Source organism: Haliotis rufescens, unplaced genomic scaffold (genome assembly GCF_023055435.1).
Source record: "Haliotis rufescens isolate VD_foot unplaced genomic scaffold, xgHalRufe1.0.p SCAF_1, whole genome shotgun sequence".
Taxonomy (NCBI): domain Eukaryota; kingdom Metazoa; phylum Mollusca; class Gastropoda; order Lepetellida; family Haliotidae; genus Haliotis; species Haliotis rufescens.
In genome coordinates this window covers 14,681,134-14,699,675 of record NW_025963779.1, presented here as the reverse complement: position 1 = coordinate 14,699,675, position 18,542 = coordinate 14,681,134, and the positions used below count along the sequence as shown (strand labels likewise).

At 38.7% G+C, this 18,542-nt stretch overlaps 1 protein-coding gene across 2 annotated transcripts in view; it reads right to left on the bottom strand.

Moving 5' to 3' along the window:
• The window catches only part of LOC124146831 (cubilin-like), an 82,868-nt gene that overhangs the window by 25,719 nt on the left and 38,607 nt on the right, over positions 1-18,542 (bottom strand). Inside the window, exons 4-13 of one of the 2 annotated variants that reach the window (XM_048389344.1) lie at positions 10,126-10,275; positions 9,287-9,371; positions 8,642-8,769; positions 7,899-8,042; positions 7,145-7,226; positions 5,472-5,599; positions 4,767-4,907; positions 3,483-3,567; positions 366-487; positions 10-165 (exon numbers count right to left, since the gene is read on the bottom strand). In XM_048389344.1, the coding sequence (XP_048245301.1) occupies positions 10-165; positions 366-487; positions 3,483-3,567; positions 4,767-4,907; positions 5,472-5,599; positions 7,145-7,226; positions 7,899-8,042; positions 8,642-8,769; positions 9,287-9,371; positions 10,126-10,275 (1,221 nt within the window). The remainder of the gene's footprint in view (positions 1-9; positions 166-365; positions 488-3,482; positions 3,568-4,766; positions 4,908-5,471; positions 5,600-7,144; positions 7,227-7,898; positions 8,043-8,641; positions 8,770-9,286; positions 9,372-10,125; positions 10,276-18,542) is intronic. The other variant, XM_048389315.1, reaches the window with a different exon arrangement.

Below are 18,542 nucleotides of genomic sequence, written 5' to 3'. Positions count from 1 at the left end.
CAAACTTACTAGTTGATTCTTGTGTATATCTGACGTTGAATCCTCTTCCGTTATTGGAGTCGTCAGTGTTGAAGACAAGAGTCATCACATTCCCTGTGCTTTGTAACCTGTAACCGTTCATTTGTCCACACCAAGTTCCCAGAAGAGGACTTGCAGAACTGTCCCCTGTTAATAATGAAGAAGTCATGTTGTAATGCCTGGAGTTGTTTAGTCCACACTTCTGCATGAAGTGATTTGCCTTGTACACAGACCATTGATGATATACAAAGCCATTAATGCAAAGTCACTCTTAATGATAATATTGATATCATAGTATTATAGTTACGATTGGAGTATGTATGATGCAAGGTCATGCAAATGGTTACCGTCATATATCTTGAGGCTATCCGGCTGACAGCGATCACTAACTTCTACATCAATGTCAACAAGCTTGAGATTGACGAAGCTCTCATTATAGGCTGTAATTGTCCATATGCATGTTTGTGACCTGTAACATGAAGGTCACATTGATAGGACACAAGCAACTTCCACTTGACAATTGCTTGTTCATTTTGTTCACATACAAATCTCGTCATTGAAAAAAACCCGTCGACGGCCAAACAGACTAGACTGCGTCCCTTAATCATGCTAAGATACTTTGCACGGAGGTTCAAAGCCAAGATTCACGCTGGCAGCTCCAAACCTATACTTATTGGTTTTCCATAGAGGTAAACATTTGCGTGTTATTTTGAGCTTTCCTTCACCATAAAACGATTCCAGTGCTAAGACGGCGTAAAATCTAGCTTGCCCATACAAACAAATACCTGTGAATAAATATTAATTGAAATTACCTTATCTCCCAAACCGTTCACTTATCAGCATTTGCTGATCAATTAAACACCGCAATACCTGACCTTTTCACTTAGTGGCATAAGCCCAAACTCTCCCTGTCAGCATCCCCCCTCTCCCTGAATCTGATTCTCTTTAGCCATGATCTTATCAGTTGTTCCCCTGCTCCAGTGAAGCAGGCATGGGCAAGCTGGTCCAAGTTTGTTTACTTTAGGGCACTGATGGCATGGGCCAGCTTGACACTCAAGGATTGAAACATAACACTCCAAGACAAAACAGTGAAACTACAGTGACCAAATCAACTCTTTGAAAAACGTTTTGGAGGTAATAATTATAATAAAGTGTCTATTCACTGGAAACTGACATCCCTTGACCAATATTTAAATCATGTTCAACGGGGTAAGCATTTATATATATCGGGTTTAAACCCAATTAGGCAATTCATTAGCCATTACTAATGATAGTAGTTTTGGGTTAGGCTCATACTCATAGGTATGTTAGTAGACTAACCCTTAGTCTATATAATTTTGATAGAAACCAATAACGCCAATAAATTGAAAAAGAGCCACACTGAGATGAGAGATTCAGCTTTTAGAAAATTTTACACTTGCTTCATGTTTTAGGGCTATACCATTTCAGTAAGGGGAAGGCAGAAAGGAAACTAAAAAGCTTGAGATTCTGTGAGGCAGACTAGTGTTTTAATAGTATTCTGTTCAACTTGCTCTTTCAGTGAAAAATTTAAAAATTGATTTATACTGGAGCAAATTTACAATATGTTCGCCACTACAAATAATGTTCAAAACTGTTTGACTGCCATGAACACACAATGTCATTTAGAAAGTGGTCAAATGTAACAAATGTTATATTTGGGATAACACTTGTAGTCAACTGGTAGTCTAGATCACATACTTTGTGTACCCCTCTGACAAGTGTAAATTGGCAGGACTCCCATGACCAGTTGTCGGACTTTCATTTTTGTTTAAGCCTCGGTGGCTGAATGGGTTAGATCGCTGACTTTGTGTGCTGGCGATTAGGTGCCTCACTCTGGCAGTGTGGGTTTGAATTCTGGACGGGACTCAACCCAAAAAAGTACGAGAATCTGTACTTTGCAAAGAAAGCGTTATCCCAAATATAACATGTTGTATAACATATAAATGTTGTCTTTTAAAATTGCATCTGTCCCGTAATGGAACGTTTCTGCAATAAATATTTCTGCAATAAATATTATCTTATCTAACATTTGTTACATTTGACCAATTTCTAAATGGCATTGTGTGTTCATAGCTTTCGGCCATGGGAGCAGTGCCAATTTACACTTGTCAGAGGGGTACATAAAGTACGTGATCTAGACTACCAGTTGTCCGAATTTCATTTGTGTGGAAGCCTCGGTGGCTGAGTGGGTTAGATCGCTGACTTTGTGTGCTGGCGATTGGTGCCTCACTCTGGCAGTGTGGGTTTGAATCCCGGAGAAACGGTACTTTGCAAAGAAAGTGTTATCCCAAATATAACATTTGTTATGTTTGACTGCCACTTCAGATTATTAAAAGGAGATATTATATGCCTCAATAACCTCCTCAAAATCTAACGTAGCAATGTAAAATGGTTCCTCAAGCCTTTTTAAGAATAATATGATGGGTAAAATTTTAAACTTTATAATTAGTGGGTTTAATAAGTAGCGAACATATTGCATAGTTGTACCCGTGCCAATATACACTTGTCAGAGTGGTACACGAAGTTTGTGAGTACCATTTGTCAAACTTCCATTTTTGTCCCAGATGGGACTCAACTCTAAACATTACTAGGGTTTGCACTTTACAGAGAAAGTTTTATCCCAAATATGACATTTGTTACTTTGTACTTATTTATGTTTTATATACTCTTTGCCATCAAAGTTAGAAGAATTAGCGGTGACTAAGGTATTTACATGAAAGGAAAACCAAGATGAAACTATTTCAATATAGTTTGTTTTAACTGAACTTCTCGCATCTACATGAATGTCACCAGAAGACCACGTGCACCAATTCCAGTACTGGGCAGTAACATGATGTCCATTGCACCTGCAGGTTTATGAACACGCTTATAGCTCTTGAAAGATATTTCTTATTATGTCAAATGTTGAATCCAGTTAGTATATACTGTTTCTGCTTCATGTAAAAAAGCCACTTGATTTGTTAATTATGAACATTTGTTTTAATTATTCATCAATGTCTGTACTGTACTTTTGATATTTTCGTACACAACTGACTAGATAAATGTTTCATGGCAAAAGAGTTATACTTTGTAATATGTCTTGCCTGCTTTTGAAAGCACTCATAAGGCCATTATGTTACGCACAATAAATTTAAATTTAAATGGGTTGTCTACAAGTTGACCAATATCTTTTTTTTTATCTGCAGAACATTTAAATGTTTCGAAAGGAGTTTAAAATAACCAAATATCAATATTTTAAAAGAAGACAATTATTTTCTGGACTCACATACATGTCGTCTGCTACAGAATAGCTTGTGGTCATTAATCAGATGTGACACCCCGGGGAAGCTGGCAAGAGGACCCCTGCTGATAGCGGGAGTTTTGGGGGGACTGGAATGCAGTTAGCTGTTCCTCACTTTGAGGATTTCAGAGACCCTTATTCCACTAAGTGTTTTGTAACATACCTCAAATATGCTCTTGGGTAGCCTGGCGAAAGCAGTTCCTCAGGACCTGAAGCTGTTAATGCCCCTCCACACGTTGACAGTGTGGCTGCAAACATCATAGTACGGTATGATTAAGTTTGGTCAATCGCAAGATGTAACACGAAGTACCACGTCACTGAGCTGTCACCTAACCTTATGTTATTGAAGCAAATGTCAAAACCAAATAACGCCAAATACACTACATCTCATCTACAATGGAGGCATCAGCAAATACACCTGATACCATTCGTTTCAGGAATACAGCAATCACTACTCCCTCTATCAGCCAAACATGGGTCAACAGTGTCAAAAGTTGGTCCCCTCCGATGTGCGTGGGTCATGATTTTGTAACATCATTGGCGTTGCACACGTGTTCCACACGAGTGACCAACGGGAGGCACACGGTTTGCGCCAAGTATGCGTGTAACACAAGGGGATTAAACATAGTGAAATCACTAGTGTAATCTATATGGCAAAACACACGGGCACGACTCTGGTGGTGACAAACCTGGTAACATAAGCAGAGAGAATATTGTACTCGAATCAACGGCAATCGGTTCTCGTACCCCAAAGGAATGCAACAGTCCATCCAGGTCCCCGTATAATATATAACTATACTGGACCAGAATTGGGATGTTGATAATTTGGGAGAAGACGTTAATTTGTTGGGTTTCTTAAATTTAGAAGATGCACGGCCAAAAACTTTAAAAAAGTAAGGAATGAATGTGTCTGACAATCTGTATTGCTGTAAACGGACCATAGTCACAGTACGTATCTCCACCCCTTATACTAGCAACTACGTTCTCTTGGTTCACATTTGCACAAGAAATAATCTGACATTTAAACCAAAATCGTATTATATTTCTAATACAAATATATAAATTAAATAACGCGAAACCAGTCCTGCATTTGACACATTGCTGCACTCGTTTTTCCTTTACAATATCGCAAGAGTACACCATTGTCCGAATATGCAGGCAACGATGATTGGAATCTTAATTACTTTATAAATTGTTTTAGTAAATACATTTGAACCTTGCAAAAGCATTCTACAAACATATCTGATTGAGATTTCATAGAGCACTTGCGCTGTCCATCGTGTCTTGTTTTCACATACATAAGAATCTCTCAACAGATGAAATGCAGTGGATGTATACAGTCTGTGATAACTTGAACACGTTCTACTCATTCTTTCCTTGTTCTTCTCACTAACAGAACGGAGTAGACCTTATAATAATGTGGTGTAACCCATGAAAAACGACTTACCTCGTTTCTGCTTGTATTTCAGACGAAATCCTGTTGCCTGATTGGTGCCATCAGTCGTGAAGACAACAGTCACGTTTGGTCCTGTACTATTATATGTAGGTTTGTTCGTTCCACAGAATATCCCCAGTTCTGTCATATCAGCTGAAGATGGTAATACAATAAAAACTTGTTTAATACATTTCACACATTTGACAGTTGCACTTTTTTCATTCATGAAATCCGGTGGAACGTGTTTACACGTATATGTGTGTCACAATTTTCGACATGACCAAAATGTTTCAACCAAATGACCCCACTGTTCATCAGCTGAACTGTTCATGGGAAGACAATGCCACATGTACATGTGCCAAGCTTTCAACATAGTTCAACACATTTCACATTTCTTCTTTTTAGCATTCACAAAATCCGGTATATAATGAATATGTGTATGTGTGTGAAGAACGAAACTGCGAGATCCCTCGTTTCTCTCGTCTTTATGCATCGTGCATTTGTTTTGTCACAGTTAGCCAAAAATTACGAACTCCTGAGAACGCGGCAAGTACCCAGCCAACCATTGAGTGACATCGTTGAATAGAAAACCGATACTGATCTTATGTTCTTATGTTCATATTACCACCTACGGAACTGACATTTTCTTGAATATTGTTTTAAATTTAAATTTATCAAATCTAATTATCCATTAACGTCATTAACATAGAAGCTTACAGTCCGTCACAGACACTCTGTCACTGCTGCAAGATGGGGAAGTGTCGGCAATGTCGGAGATGACAGCAACCAGTTCGACCGTAGCATCGTTATCCGTCGCCACGATGGTCCAGCGGCAGTTCATGTTGCTGGAGGAGCAAAGCTTCATTTACACAATATCTCTATGGCATCGAGCTTTTTATTAATTAATGGTGCATACCTCGACATTTCTGCAAATCGTACAGTTTGTAATCAGCTTCACAATGTGGCTCAGTATTTACTGCATTGCTAAAAATATAAAAATGGTGGCGTCTCATACAGTTCTCAATATTGATTTCCCATTGGCTGGACAATTATGTTCTAGGACTATCATTCGCCATGAAGTTCAAAATGTAATTCTTGCTTATATTATAGCTTGAGGCAGTTTCTCGACTTTATAATATTTATATAGGAATTTAGAAAACCTTTATCGTGGGCAAGGTATAAAAGGGCCTAGTTGCGGGAACGCCTATAAAACGTTTAAAGATCAATCATTTACTCACATAAGGGAAGATAAGTTACCACCACATGTATCCACCGATCTATAAAATCCTTCATTCATGTAGCATATGACCTTTATACATTTTTATATAAACAGAAAAATTTGAATCCTACTTATTGAATCGAGGTGTATCGCCACATGTTATTCTTCATCCATCGCGTAAATCATCCACTGATCTATCTGTAGATAATCCGTCCAGAAGAACTCGTATTCATTCTCATGGACATTCATATGCCATTTACGGAAAAGAGTAATTTCACATTTCTCTAAATTAATCTTTCGTCTATATTCCCGTAAGTATTCACCTGGGAACCCCAGGGCCGAATGCATTTTGTCCATCGGTACCTCAGGTTTGTTACTTAAATAGGTATCATACAGTTGCAATGTGGGACTTGGTTTAAGGATTGGTCGTTGCTCATGCTGATGAAAATAGTCCCCCAATTACAAATGTTATAAACTCGCCTTGTATATTCTAGGTTCCATGGTAACTGACATACATGTACTGAGAACTGTATCTATCTTGTTGACGGTGTACATAGCTGCGTGTTAAAATTACGTATGATTTCTTTTCCTATACCAACACTGGGATATTCCTGATTGATCTTTTCCATGTTGATGCACTTCTGGAATTATCTCCCCTAGACCATAGCATCTGCACCATTGTAAACCCTATACTATGATTTAGCTGTAACCACATGTAAGAGTATCTTATTTATCAATTTTATTTTTCTTGAAGCACATCGTTTCGTTTTTGTTAGATGTATTATGTTCTTTTGTTTTCGTTTGGCTGAAGATTGGCTATTTTCTGAAGATTTCCAAAAGAATGTAAGACAGTAGTATTTAAACACATGCAAATTATTCTTAACAGTGTTTGTGGTCCTTCCACAAGTATTTTTGAATCAATTAAGGAGGGACCGGTGGTTCTGGCACTAATTGGGTTGGTCCAGACTCCATTTATGACATACCGCCGCGACATAGCTGGAATACTAATGTGACTGCGGTGTTAAACAATATTCATACGTTCCTTCACTTATAAGTTGAACCACGAAATGTAAGTTTTATTATTATTCCCCACGCTTGTATGAAGGTGTTATAAAGAAGGTAACATGACAAGAAACGATCATGGGAAATAATGTTCCTGTACAATATTTACCTGAAGTACTGATTCGGGTACCCTGGGGACATGATAAACGAGTCCATATCTGTGGCCTCCACGTGTATTGAACATTCTTCCTCTGAAGCATATCAAATAAACGTGATGTATTATAGATTTCCATTGCTATGTACAATGTTAACACCTTCTGTAACATCTCTTTCCAAACATTTCCTCCTATTGTAATAAGGGAAAAGACCCTATTCAAAAGCTCGGAAAGGTGATATTTCTAAATTTTACTTTTGGAAGTTTGCACACATTTTCACAGATTGAATGATGGAAAGGTCATTTTGTCCATGTTCTTTCCAATTTTGGAAATGTTTCTTTTTCTTCAGGTGTACCATGCCAAAGACTTACCAGGTAACATGTACTTTATGTAATGTAATTTATGGAAAAGGAAAACAAGTAAATAAACAAGAAAAAGCATCGCTGACTTTGTGTGCCCGCGATTAGGTGCCTCGGTCTGGCAGTATGGGTTCGAATCCAGGACGGAAGTAAGATAATTGTTACTTTTCTCAGAAGGTTTCACGCCACCAATAACATTTGTTACATTAGACCACATTCTAAATGACATAGTGTGTTCAAAGAAAATGCATAATGAATACAACTAATGTTTCATAAGAATTAATGATTTTATGGTATGGCAATGATAAGACATTTTTACGGCACATTTTTTAATATAAAAAACCCTCATAAGTGTCGTTTAAAAAACATGATAACTATGATTTACTCTAATGAATTAATAATGTCTCACTCGGGACGCTCCGATATCCAACTGAAAATCCTTTATTGACCTTCGACCCATCTGAGGTGAATGTGACCTTCATGTTGTTTCCTCCTTGATAAGAGGAGGTCGGCATACCACAGATTGTGGCAACTGGGTCATCTCCACCTGAAACTAAGTCAACATAGACTTATGCATATATCGGATAGTGTGCTTTGTGTCTCAGTTGTTACACAGCCAATATATCTATAGCTGCAATTGTCGGCACATTGTAGTCAAACATATGTATCGGGTTTGCTTTGATTGTATAGTATTACTATAAGTGTTCCAGATTCCATAAGTGATATATTCTGAGCGACTTTAATGATATATACAATGAGCGACTTTAATGACTTCTCCTTTGTTGCCACTTGGAACTTTGACAATATTTCAGTTATTCAATGGCGTGGGAAATGTACGATGGGGAAAACGACGAACCACATAGAAGAAATATCTGCTAAACGCAGAATCCATTGTACGTCAGGTGGTGATGATACAGGTGTTCACGACTAGGTAAGGTTATCCTGTCTCACCGGCGGCACCCGTGACAAAGGCAAGTAAAAATCTCGATGGTGCCGACAAACCACGGATCACAATCAGGGCGAATCAGTCGGTAACCAGCGGGACCTGACACAATTAGACACACGTATCTCCACACTGAATTAGGAGGGTTAGACTACATGTAGTTCTGTACCCGGTAAAAGTTAAGTTCAGGTAATATTGTAATTCATTACTTATATTTGCCACGCTGATGTTGTCGTCACGACAAGTTTGAGATGATTGAACATCAACGTCTGTAAACTCCAATTGCAGACTATATGATGCATCGGCCGCTTGAATTGAATATTCACAGGATAAACCGCTGGAAAACAAATAATATGATATTCTGAAATACAAAAGTTCTAATCTAAATGGCTGTATAATAATTCAACGTTAAATTAGAATAAATGATCACGTCAATGTATGTATGCACTACATTAAATCACTCATTGAATATACGTAACTATACAACTGTGTTCATGTTGTACACATTTTCATTCTATGTACGTTGAGTTATTGTACATTTTGTGCCATCGGTATCAGTTCACAGCGTCATAAGAGTTAGTTCATTGATAAACTGGTTATCTACCAAGGACAAACATCTTTTTGTACAGACATGAGTGTTGACTTGACCTGTTTTTGCCCAGCAACGTGTCATACAAACGAGGTTATATTGATCAGAACGGGGAAGTAATTGGAGACATATAATTATCAAAATATATACCAGAACAGAACTTTAACAAGTGTATCATTGAAGGCACCAAGCTAATGAATGGACGAATGCAACTGCAATAAAAGCAAGTATGAATCATGCTTGGTCCTCGGACAGTACAACCTACTTGAAGTATGCAATGGGGTAGCCAGGTGAGTTGAAGGTCTTCACATCCCGAGTAGCAGTAAACGTGAACGTGCAAGGCCTAGCTTCTGAGGAAAATAATAATTCACCTTCACGACGCATTTATCGACTTGTACTTTCCTGATTAACTCTACTGATGACGAGATTATAATTCAATATATACGCATAAGTACATATGGTATATTAGATATATAACAATTAAACTGTTACAGTTACTGTGGCATTACCAACTTTATTCATACATGGACTGCACAACTGACCATTTTAATGACCATTCACTTTACTTCGCGAAGAACAATCACATTGCGTTCAAATCTTTGGCAAGCCTATTTGGGTTTTCAACACTAATAAACACCAGAGCTCTTGAAGCTTGAACCATAAATAGGGCTCTTTTGGAGTTGTATGCTTCGAATCAATTACAATTGGATGAATGAACACATGGGTAGTTGGGGATCTATGTTCTCACTTAAATCCACAAGGGGTTTTGTGATCATGAAAACATCTTCATATTTCCAAACAGGTACAAGGAAGTACTGGCGTAATAATTTGATTGAATAATCCCCTAGGATCGTCAATGGAACGGTAGGTACCTATTAATGAAATATGCACTCAACCATACATTTCGTGCATTCCCAAGTCACGAACAATAACATATTTTGTTCAAGGATTCAAAGTTGGACAGCTATAGTCGAAACTGTGCAATATGTCAAGAGTTAACTGTATGCATACATGGGTGAACGTTTGCCATAAGACCTGACGTGATATTCTGAACAATTGAGCAGCGTATATTTAATGGCTGATAATGACTTTGGAATTACATACTGTCTCCCTGGTAGTATCGGAACTGGAAGCCTCTCGTCTCAAGAATACTGTTGGAACGAAATTCAAGGTACATGTTCCGTCCAGATGAGGTCACAAACACACGAGTGTCTCGACATAACGTGTGTAGCCTAGTGGAAGAGTTGGAGTCACCTGTAGTTAACATATATAATATGTATATATAAATATCAATAATGTTACTTTCAACGCATAACACATGGAAGCATAGGGGGAATACATACATACAATGATGCCACGCTATTGTTGTTGCAGATTGTTCTTGACAAGGAATTCACTGGCCATTTTGAGCGTGCAGTTTGTGCAAGTAAAACTGACGCAACTGTAGGTTATTATACAGAATTATAAAGAAATTAAATATCAGATATATCACTCGAATCTGATGATTCAGGAAGTAGAATCTGCAATGGTTATTGGTTTCAAACTTCCGGAATCAACAGAGGCGAGTGATTTGTCCAGTGAGCATAAAAGAACTGTAAAGAATGTATATTGGCTACAGTTAGAGCTTGTAGCGTAAAGGCATTTGAACATGTTATTGGGATATGGCATTTATACTAGTCTACTGATTGCCTAGTTATATAATAACACTTCTTAAACACTCACTGTATATACTCCGTTGTTGTCTTCTATGATTTTGACTTACCCATACACACATAAAATAATTAAAATATCATTGTTTACAGCCGACGTAATATGAAGGTTAAATTGTTGATAAACAATCGCTGAGTCATTCACTGTACTTGGGTAATGGTACAAAGACACAACAGTTCATTTATGTATAATGTACAATTTTATCAGTAAGTTTGTCAATTTAGCGAAATGTACCGGCGTCAGTTTCTGGCACATACTAATTGTGTCATTTACGCTCGTGTTTAGATATATACGAGACATCTAATCTTTAAGACATATGTGTGTAGTAATCTCCAGCTGTCTGACGGCGGTATGTAGATAGTCGGGTCATGACCAGACAAGACAGTGGTCGATATTGTGAGCCACAAACCACGCCATCATGGTACGAGGACACCGAGCCTAACCACCCGACCCATTTGGTCACCTCTTACGACCAGCGTACTACTTGTAGGATCCCGGGATCCCCACGGGGTATACTGATCTTACCGTCATGTATGCTGACTGAATCATCAACACAACCAGTTGAGGGTTGTATCATCATGTCCACTGTTTCTAGAATTACATTCTTGGAAGCGTCAGATGCCTGAAGACTCCACGAGCATGTTTGTGAACTGAAATATTAACTACTAGTATTAGTTAGTACTCACAAACAAGTGGAATAGACAAATAAATGGAATATAGTGTGACGTTTTCTGTGTGAGACCGATTTGAATTGCCATAAAGTCAATATTTATTGAATATTGATAGCTTGGTTGAAAAAAACTTTTATTTGTATAGTATGCAACTAATACATAATTATGTATGTTATATTTCCTACATGCTTAGTTAGTAATCTGCGATGCAAAAGTTTGTTATTATGTTTGTCGTGTGAAGTTCGCATTTTTCGCAACCAATCCGAATTTGAATTACACATCCACTATTTACATGTATGTGTGTTATGAAATGACCATGCCGCCAACGAGAGGTGGGCAGCGATACAGAGAATCACTTTAATGAACGTACATGTATTGAATATTATTTATTGAGTTTATATGTTGCGTAAAAGCCAGAGACCATCTATTATATGGTCTCTGGTAAAAGTCAACACAGGAAATTGCATTGGACATAATTTTGGTCATTGATACGTAAATTTGGAAATCTGCTCCACGTGCCTGCCATAGCAGCCATAGCTTTACTGAGGCCTTTACTGTTGTAATTTTGATCAAACAGTAGCAAGAGTCGCTTGAAACTCTTCTTAGAAGAAGCGTGCTCGATTGCACCTCCAAAAGTGTGAAATGTGAAATGACACCAAAGGCTTGAGCTGTTGGGATATTGCGACATGAAGCGAAAGTTGAAAACTGGACAGTAAAAGACACCCTTCTTGTCATACAGTCATGAGCTCGAGGATAGCCATACTATCTTCCTAAGTTTTAAGGGTGATAGAACATCTCCTTCAAGATACTACAGTATATAATCATGCTCTGATTAAGTAACTAACCAATTTAGTCTGAGGACACAAATATTAACCCCTTTTGTATTTCGAACTAGTAATTTAGAGTGTTTTGGTGAAATAACTGTGTTATTCATATTATGCAATTACTCAAATGAAAGCGCTGTCTCGTTATTGCGATGTCACGCTTTGGTTAAGTCGGTCATTATGTGCTTGGTTTTGTAAAGGCGTAAACGCGAAATGTCCCTTCTAGTATTCCATAGCTATACAGTGTGCAAACTGATTCATTAAAAATATATACTTACGGTTCATATTTGATAGGATACCCTTCTGAGGTAAGGAGCTTCTTTTCAGTCGTCGCAGTTAGCTGTTATGTAAATACAAAATAAGATAAAAGTGCTGATGTAAATAAAAGTACCTTATCATAGGATTACCATCATTTACATTGTAAATAACGATAACTATCAACCAAAAGTTGATAATTAGATATGCGGCAATTTTACTTGTGAACATAGCAACCACATACATGTTTTTACGTTTTGATTGACAATGATGCTAAAGTGAGCTCAAATCAGCTTTTGTTCCATAAGAAATCTGGATTCCCCCGCGTTGATAGAAACATATATGCACATTCTCCAAAACGTTAAGTTATTTATCCATACCCGTGTCAATTAAAAAAAGCAAAGAGAAAGAGAAATGTCTTTGTCTTCCACTTCAGAAAGAACATTGCATGTTTCGGGAAGTGACCGAATAGATATCCTGTCTCTAACATTAATCACAGATCCCCTCCCGAACCGAATAATGTATGGCCCCTTTCTAAATATCGCTCTAAATATAATGCTGCTATGTAGAATAGACTTGTTCATATGTCATCGCATCCACCGTATATTCGGCGTCGCCTGCATAAAGGTGTTTAGATTTCCAGTGACCCACTTTGACCACTATGTTTCCATTTACGTCCAATGGAATCTGTTTCGGCGGATAATCGGCATACTGAACCTTTATCCCGCGATATGCCAAGGAGAGGCACGGGCCACCGAGCCGTGGGTGCCCGTGCCTATAATAAAAACAGAAGATGAGGTTGGGTTAAATGGCCGAGGGTGTGCAGGTACCAGTGGGCTACTTAGCTGCTAATTGTGTATACCAAAATGCTACCGTTGCCATGGCCACGCGCGTGGCCAACGGCGATTGCAGCTAGCGCTGCTGGCCTGAGACTGCTACCGCTGTCCGCCCCCCACGGTAGCATATTTAAACGCTACCATTGCTTGGCAACTCCCACGCTGCCAAAAGCAGCTCCACGCTGCTGGCCTAAGTCAGACTACCGCTGCCCGGCCCCAGGCAGCCGGCCAAAGCAGATCACACTGCCCGGCCCCATTAGCAAAACCATTGTGCGGCCCCCCCGCGGACCTAACTGTCAGCTACCGCTTGACAAGACGACTTCCGCCGCCGGGCCCATATACGTGGCAATTGTTTGCCCCAACGTATGTTATTTTACGATTCCCCGGCTGAAAAGTCGGGAAAGACAAGGTTCCCACTGAGAAGCAGGTAACCCCGGAAAGGTTCCCGCTGAAAAGCAGGTAGCCTTAAGCACGAGTATTAATTTGGAAGCAAGTTAATTTGTTACTAGCAGTGTAGCCCACAAGAACCCCGCACACCTCGACACAGTTTATTGTTGAGACAGGTATTGCATATATACATATATACAGCTATTAAGAAGTCATGTTTATTTACATATATCAGAATCATTTAAAAGTATGTACATATATACAAGCGCTCTGAAAACCTATTTTACATATGTACAGGTTTATTTACATATATACAATCCGCTCTGCTGGTACTTGTAATAGAATAAACGCTGAAAAAGAAGTGATTAGCATTCCAGGTGAAGAAGACACGTCAGGCTGAAAAGGAAAGAAAAGGGAGTGGCAAGCTGAGTGGGTGGGTGGGTGGGAAAGCGATTAGATACAGTGACACACGTGTGTACTTGGGGAAGGGTTGCTCGCGAATGACGGACTAACAAAGGGCGGGATGATGCTTGCGCGGGATTATTCCCCGGGCACGGTGCCGAGTGGTGGCCCGGGGTGATTGGGTTACGGGGGGTGATTGGGTTACAGACGTAATTAGCCCATGGTTTGGATACGCGCGATAAAGTCATTTAGTCGTTAGTACTAAATGTAATTGTTTGCTGACATGTAGGGAATGAAAGCGACAAAACGTTTCCATAATCATAGGAAATACCTGCGTAAAGCAGAGTCCATTATATGATTTCGACTATATCATAAGCATGTATGTATGTATGTATGTATGTATGTATGTATGTATGTATGTATGTATGTATGTATGTATGTATGTATGTATGTATGTATGTATGTATGAGCATTTGATCTTGACATATGATTTATGGCAATTGTATATATTTTGCCAACAACTAAAAAGTTCGCTGAACATGCTGGATGTCCTGGAAAAATATATGGTGAAAACAAGTTGTTTGGCTTCCACAAAACTAGTTGTTTTGAAGCAGTTAAATTAAGACTCCAACAAAAATTTCTCATCCCCTCTCCTCCGCTTCCCGTTCCCCATCACTGCATATTAAATATCCCTTAACAAATGTATACACTATTGCATATACTACTTCAAATACAAACGTATAATATACTACTCATATCCTTTTTGAAAGAATTAAAATGTATGCTGAGGTTACGTTGTGTATTATCTATATATTGTGAGCAATGGAGTAGAAGAAAGATAAATTGCATCAACTACAGAAAGCACAATATCCACTACGGTATACTATGATACACTTGGAGCGGCTCTCTTGTCAGATTCCTTCATAAAAAAGATGCTATAGTTGTACGCATCACATCATGCACTGATCATCACTCCTACGACTGACCTTCATGTAAACGTCCCACAGACTCGCTATTCCTTTGTGGAAGACTGTACATCCAGTAAACCCTGTACCTAACCCGACTTAGTGAACAAAACAGACTGTCACATGCCGGTACATATTACACCGGTTGTCAAGCAATGCAGATAGTGATAATAAAGATGAGGTTACCTGTCGTTAGTGAAGGGTTGAGGAAACCCAGCACACATGTGAACATGAACCGCCAGTAATCTCGGCCCATGGTGACAGGAGTCGGTCCTGCAGTACTCTGTATTTCGTGGGCTGCTCGTGTGCTTTGAGCCAGGGCCTCTGGGGAAATTCGCTTTGTAAATGAGTGATAGTCGTGTAACATTAGGCCCGACAAGGACCCTTTCACAAACACCTGAATAGGGAGGGTTCAATGTTCTGCCTTGCACCAGTCCTTCATTGTAACATGGCGCGACCCTGCTTGTACACTCAGGTGTGGAGCTTGGTGGGGCCTAATTTGCATTATCATAGATTTGTATAGGATTCAATGAATGTAGTGTGTAGAATACGGATAAATATCGGTGTGACTATTTCTTAATAGCATACGTCTTTAACACAGCACTTGGTAACATCTTAAACTGGGAATTGTCTCCAGCAAACCAGGGAGTCTATATATTGACTCTGTGAGAGAACATATTAGTCCGCCATCTTGGAATCAATATGTGGTTGGCGTTCTTGTACGATAGACCCGTGAAGATCCGAGTTAGAATATGTCTTCAGGAGCCCATGCTTTTCGTAAAAGGCGACTAACGGAATCAGGTGGTCAGGCACGCTGACTTGGTTGATGCATGTCATTCTAACCCAATTGCGTATATCGATGCTCATGATGTCAATCACGGGATTGTTTGGTAAAGACTCGATTAGTTACAGACCGCCGACATATAGCTGCTCATTGCGGCCTTTAACAACAAAAAAACAATTTAATCATTGCCCTATATGTGTATGGGAGCTCGGTTTTGACTGATGACTTTCTTACAGACCCCAGATCATACATACAATATTAAAACATTCACCCCTATTTCATATTCGCACCCTTCCCAGCTTTAGCAGCCTATACACATTCCCTTTTCAGCTCTAAGCGTGGAATTAAGAAACATAAGAAACTTAACACATATTATTATTATTATTATTATTTAAGCTTGTATATAATAACTATATTCGGGGAATATATGTGAGTCTTTACCGATGGCCCAGTGTACCCGGGTGTCGTCCAGCACCTCCAACAGGTAATGTACCAATGCTTGGTTTGGCATGGGGCTCGTCTCAAACTGTACATAGTGGGCGTTAGAATCCTGATAGGTGCACACAGATTTGGATCACGACGACAAAAAACATTTAGGAGGAAACCTACTTGTTTTTTTAAACCAGATGATGTTGAGGTGGTTTATGTGTCTCGACGTAACGAGTGTTGTAAGTTAATACAGCGACATTGAAGCTAATGAAAATGGAAATCCAATAACTAAACTTTGCAAATAATTGTTGATTGTCTTGACTGTTGACACAGAAAACACCATAGAAATCTACAAAGGGAATGTTTTTACATTTTGGAGACAACAGAGAACTTGGAATTTTGGCGCTTTTCTATATACGACTGTGACGTCATATCTTTTGCGTCACAATGAGCGATATGACGTCATAATAGTGACGCGCGATGTAGAGCGAAAGCCTTGCAAAGCTTGCAAATCTTTGCTCACATCATGTTTACTTACCAACTTGCCGTGCTTGTATGCCTGTCATGTATTCGAGTGAAGTATTACGGTGTAAACAAACTGCTTGAGTATATACAGCGCGATATTTTGTTCGGTGATTCATAACCCACTCAAAACACTGGACTCAACCAATGCCGCTTCACTCAGTATACTTGCTAACACCAAAGAGTTCGCGTTTTATTTAGTCATGGTAGAATGGAGATAAACATATTGTGTTTTCAATGTAGAGCTAGGTTTCCTGTAGATTTAACCGCGCTAAATTAAACATTTGAAACCTCACGCTGCACGTTCGGGTCCAAATTCAATTTAGCGCGGTTAAATCTACAGGTAACCTAGCTCTACGTTGAAAACACAGTTTGTTTATCTCCTAATTGTATTCATTTTTCAAAGGATGATTTTCCATATTTCCATATTGGAATGCCTACTATTTGAAACGTTTTGTCACGTTTGCAGAGGTATTTCGAGCGTGGAATGCGGTCCTTGCTGACATTACAAATGCTGATCTATCTATCAAGACAATAAAACAATAAGTTCATATTTACATTTATGTTAGCCCAAACATTTGCGTATTTCACAATTGCAAATAAATATTAAAACATCATGTCACTTTTATCATTTATTTCATTATATGTTGTGTGGCCTGTAAACAATTAAGTTTTGACTAGACACGATAGGGCAATTATTGATTTTGTTTAAACTATAAACAATACAATTACTTCAAATGGTCACGTTGCAGAGAATATATAAAAAATGTTGTAAGATCGTATTTCACACTGTGTGTATGTAAATCTAGAACGTCAACCTCTCAAGTATCTGCCGCAATAAAATTGAAGTGAAAGGAAAAATCGTGACTAAAAATTATATGAATGGATCACTGAAGTGCATCACCCTTTATGATGGGGATACAAAACGAGCAAATAAATCCACGAGAGAATACAGCTACGTCTACCCGGCAACTCAATTTGCCCACAACAGTAAGCAATGGGCAAGTGTTGTTACCGTGTGGACCAGTGACGCGATTGCCGGTTTAATTTGTTTCTGCAGTGAAGTCGGGAACCCAACTATAAGTTTGAACGCAGCCCTTAACAACCCACCACAATAAATAAAGGCCTTACAGTTACACACACTAACGTGAAGGCTTTCTGAAAACGTCTAAAATGCTTTGCAAAGATATCAAAGGGCTGACATTTCACTGCAACGTAAAAGTTTGTTGTCGTGTTCTGAGTATTATTGCGAATAATACGCGGATAATCCGTGGATAAGTTCGAATAGATAGCGGCCACTAAAGTTCACAATACAACTTTATCGTCAGTTCAATCAGTAAATGAGATTATCTGTAGTAGCTAGAATAGGTATAAATACGGACGACAGACAGTCACAAATCATTCTGCGGCTGTCTTATTAACTGACTGTTTATTCACTCAATTACAAAACGTTACTATCTTGTACAGTAACTATGTTAAATCTTAACTATATGCTATTATCCTTGGCAATACCTACAAGTTAATTGGTAACTGAAGGTGTCATACTTGTGTGTGTATCTTAGATATTCCCATTGTACTACTTCTGTGTATAGATTATGCCAATGTATTGCGCTGTTTACCTTTTGGAATATGTATTGTGGCTGAATAGAATGTATCTGGTGTGAATGCCCGCTCGGGTAATGTATTAGTTAGAGTGTGTCGGGTATACTATATTCAATCATATGTAAACTGTTGTA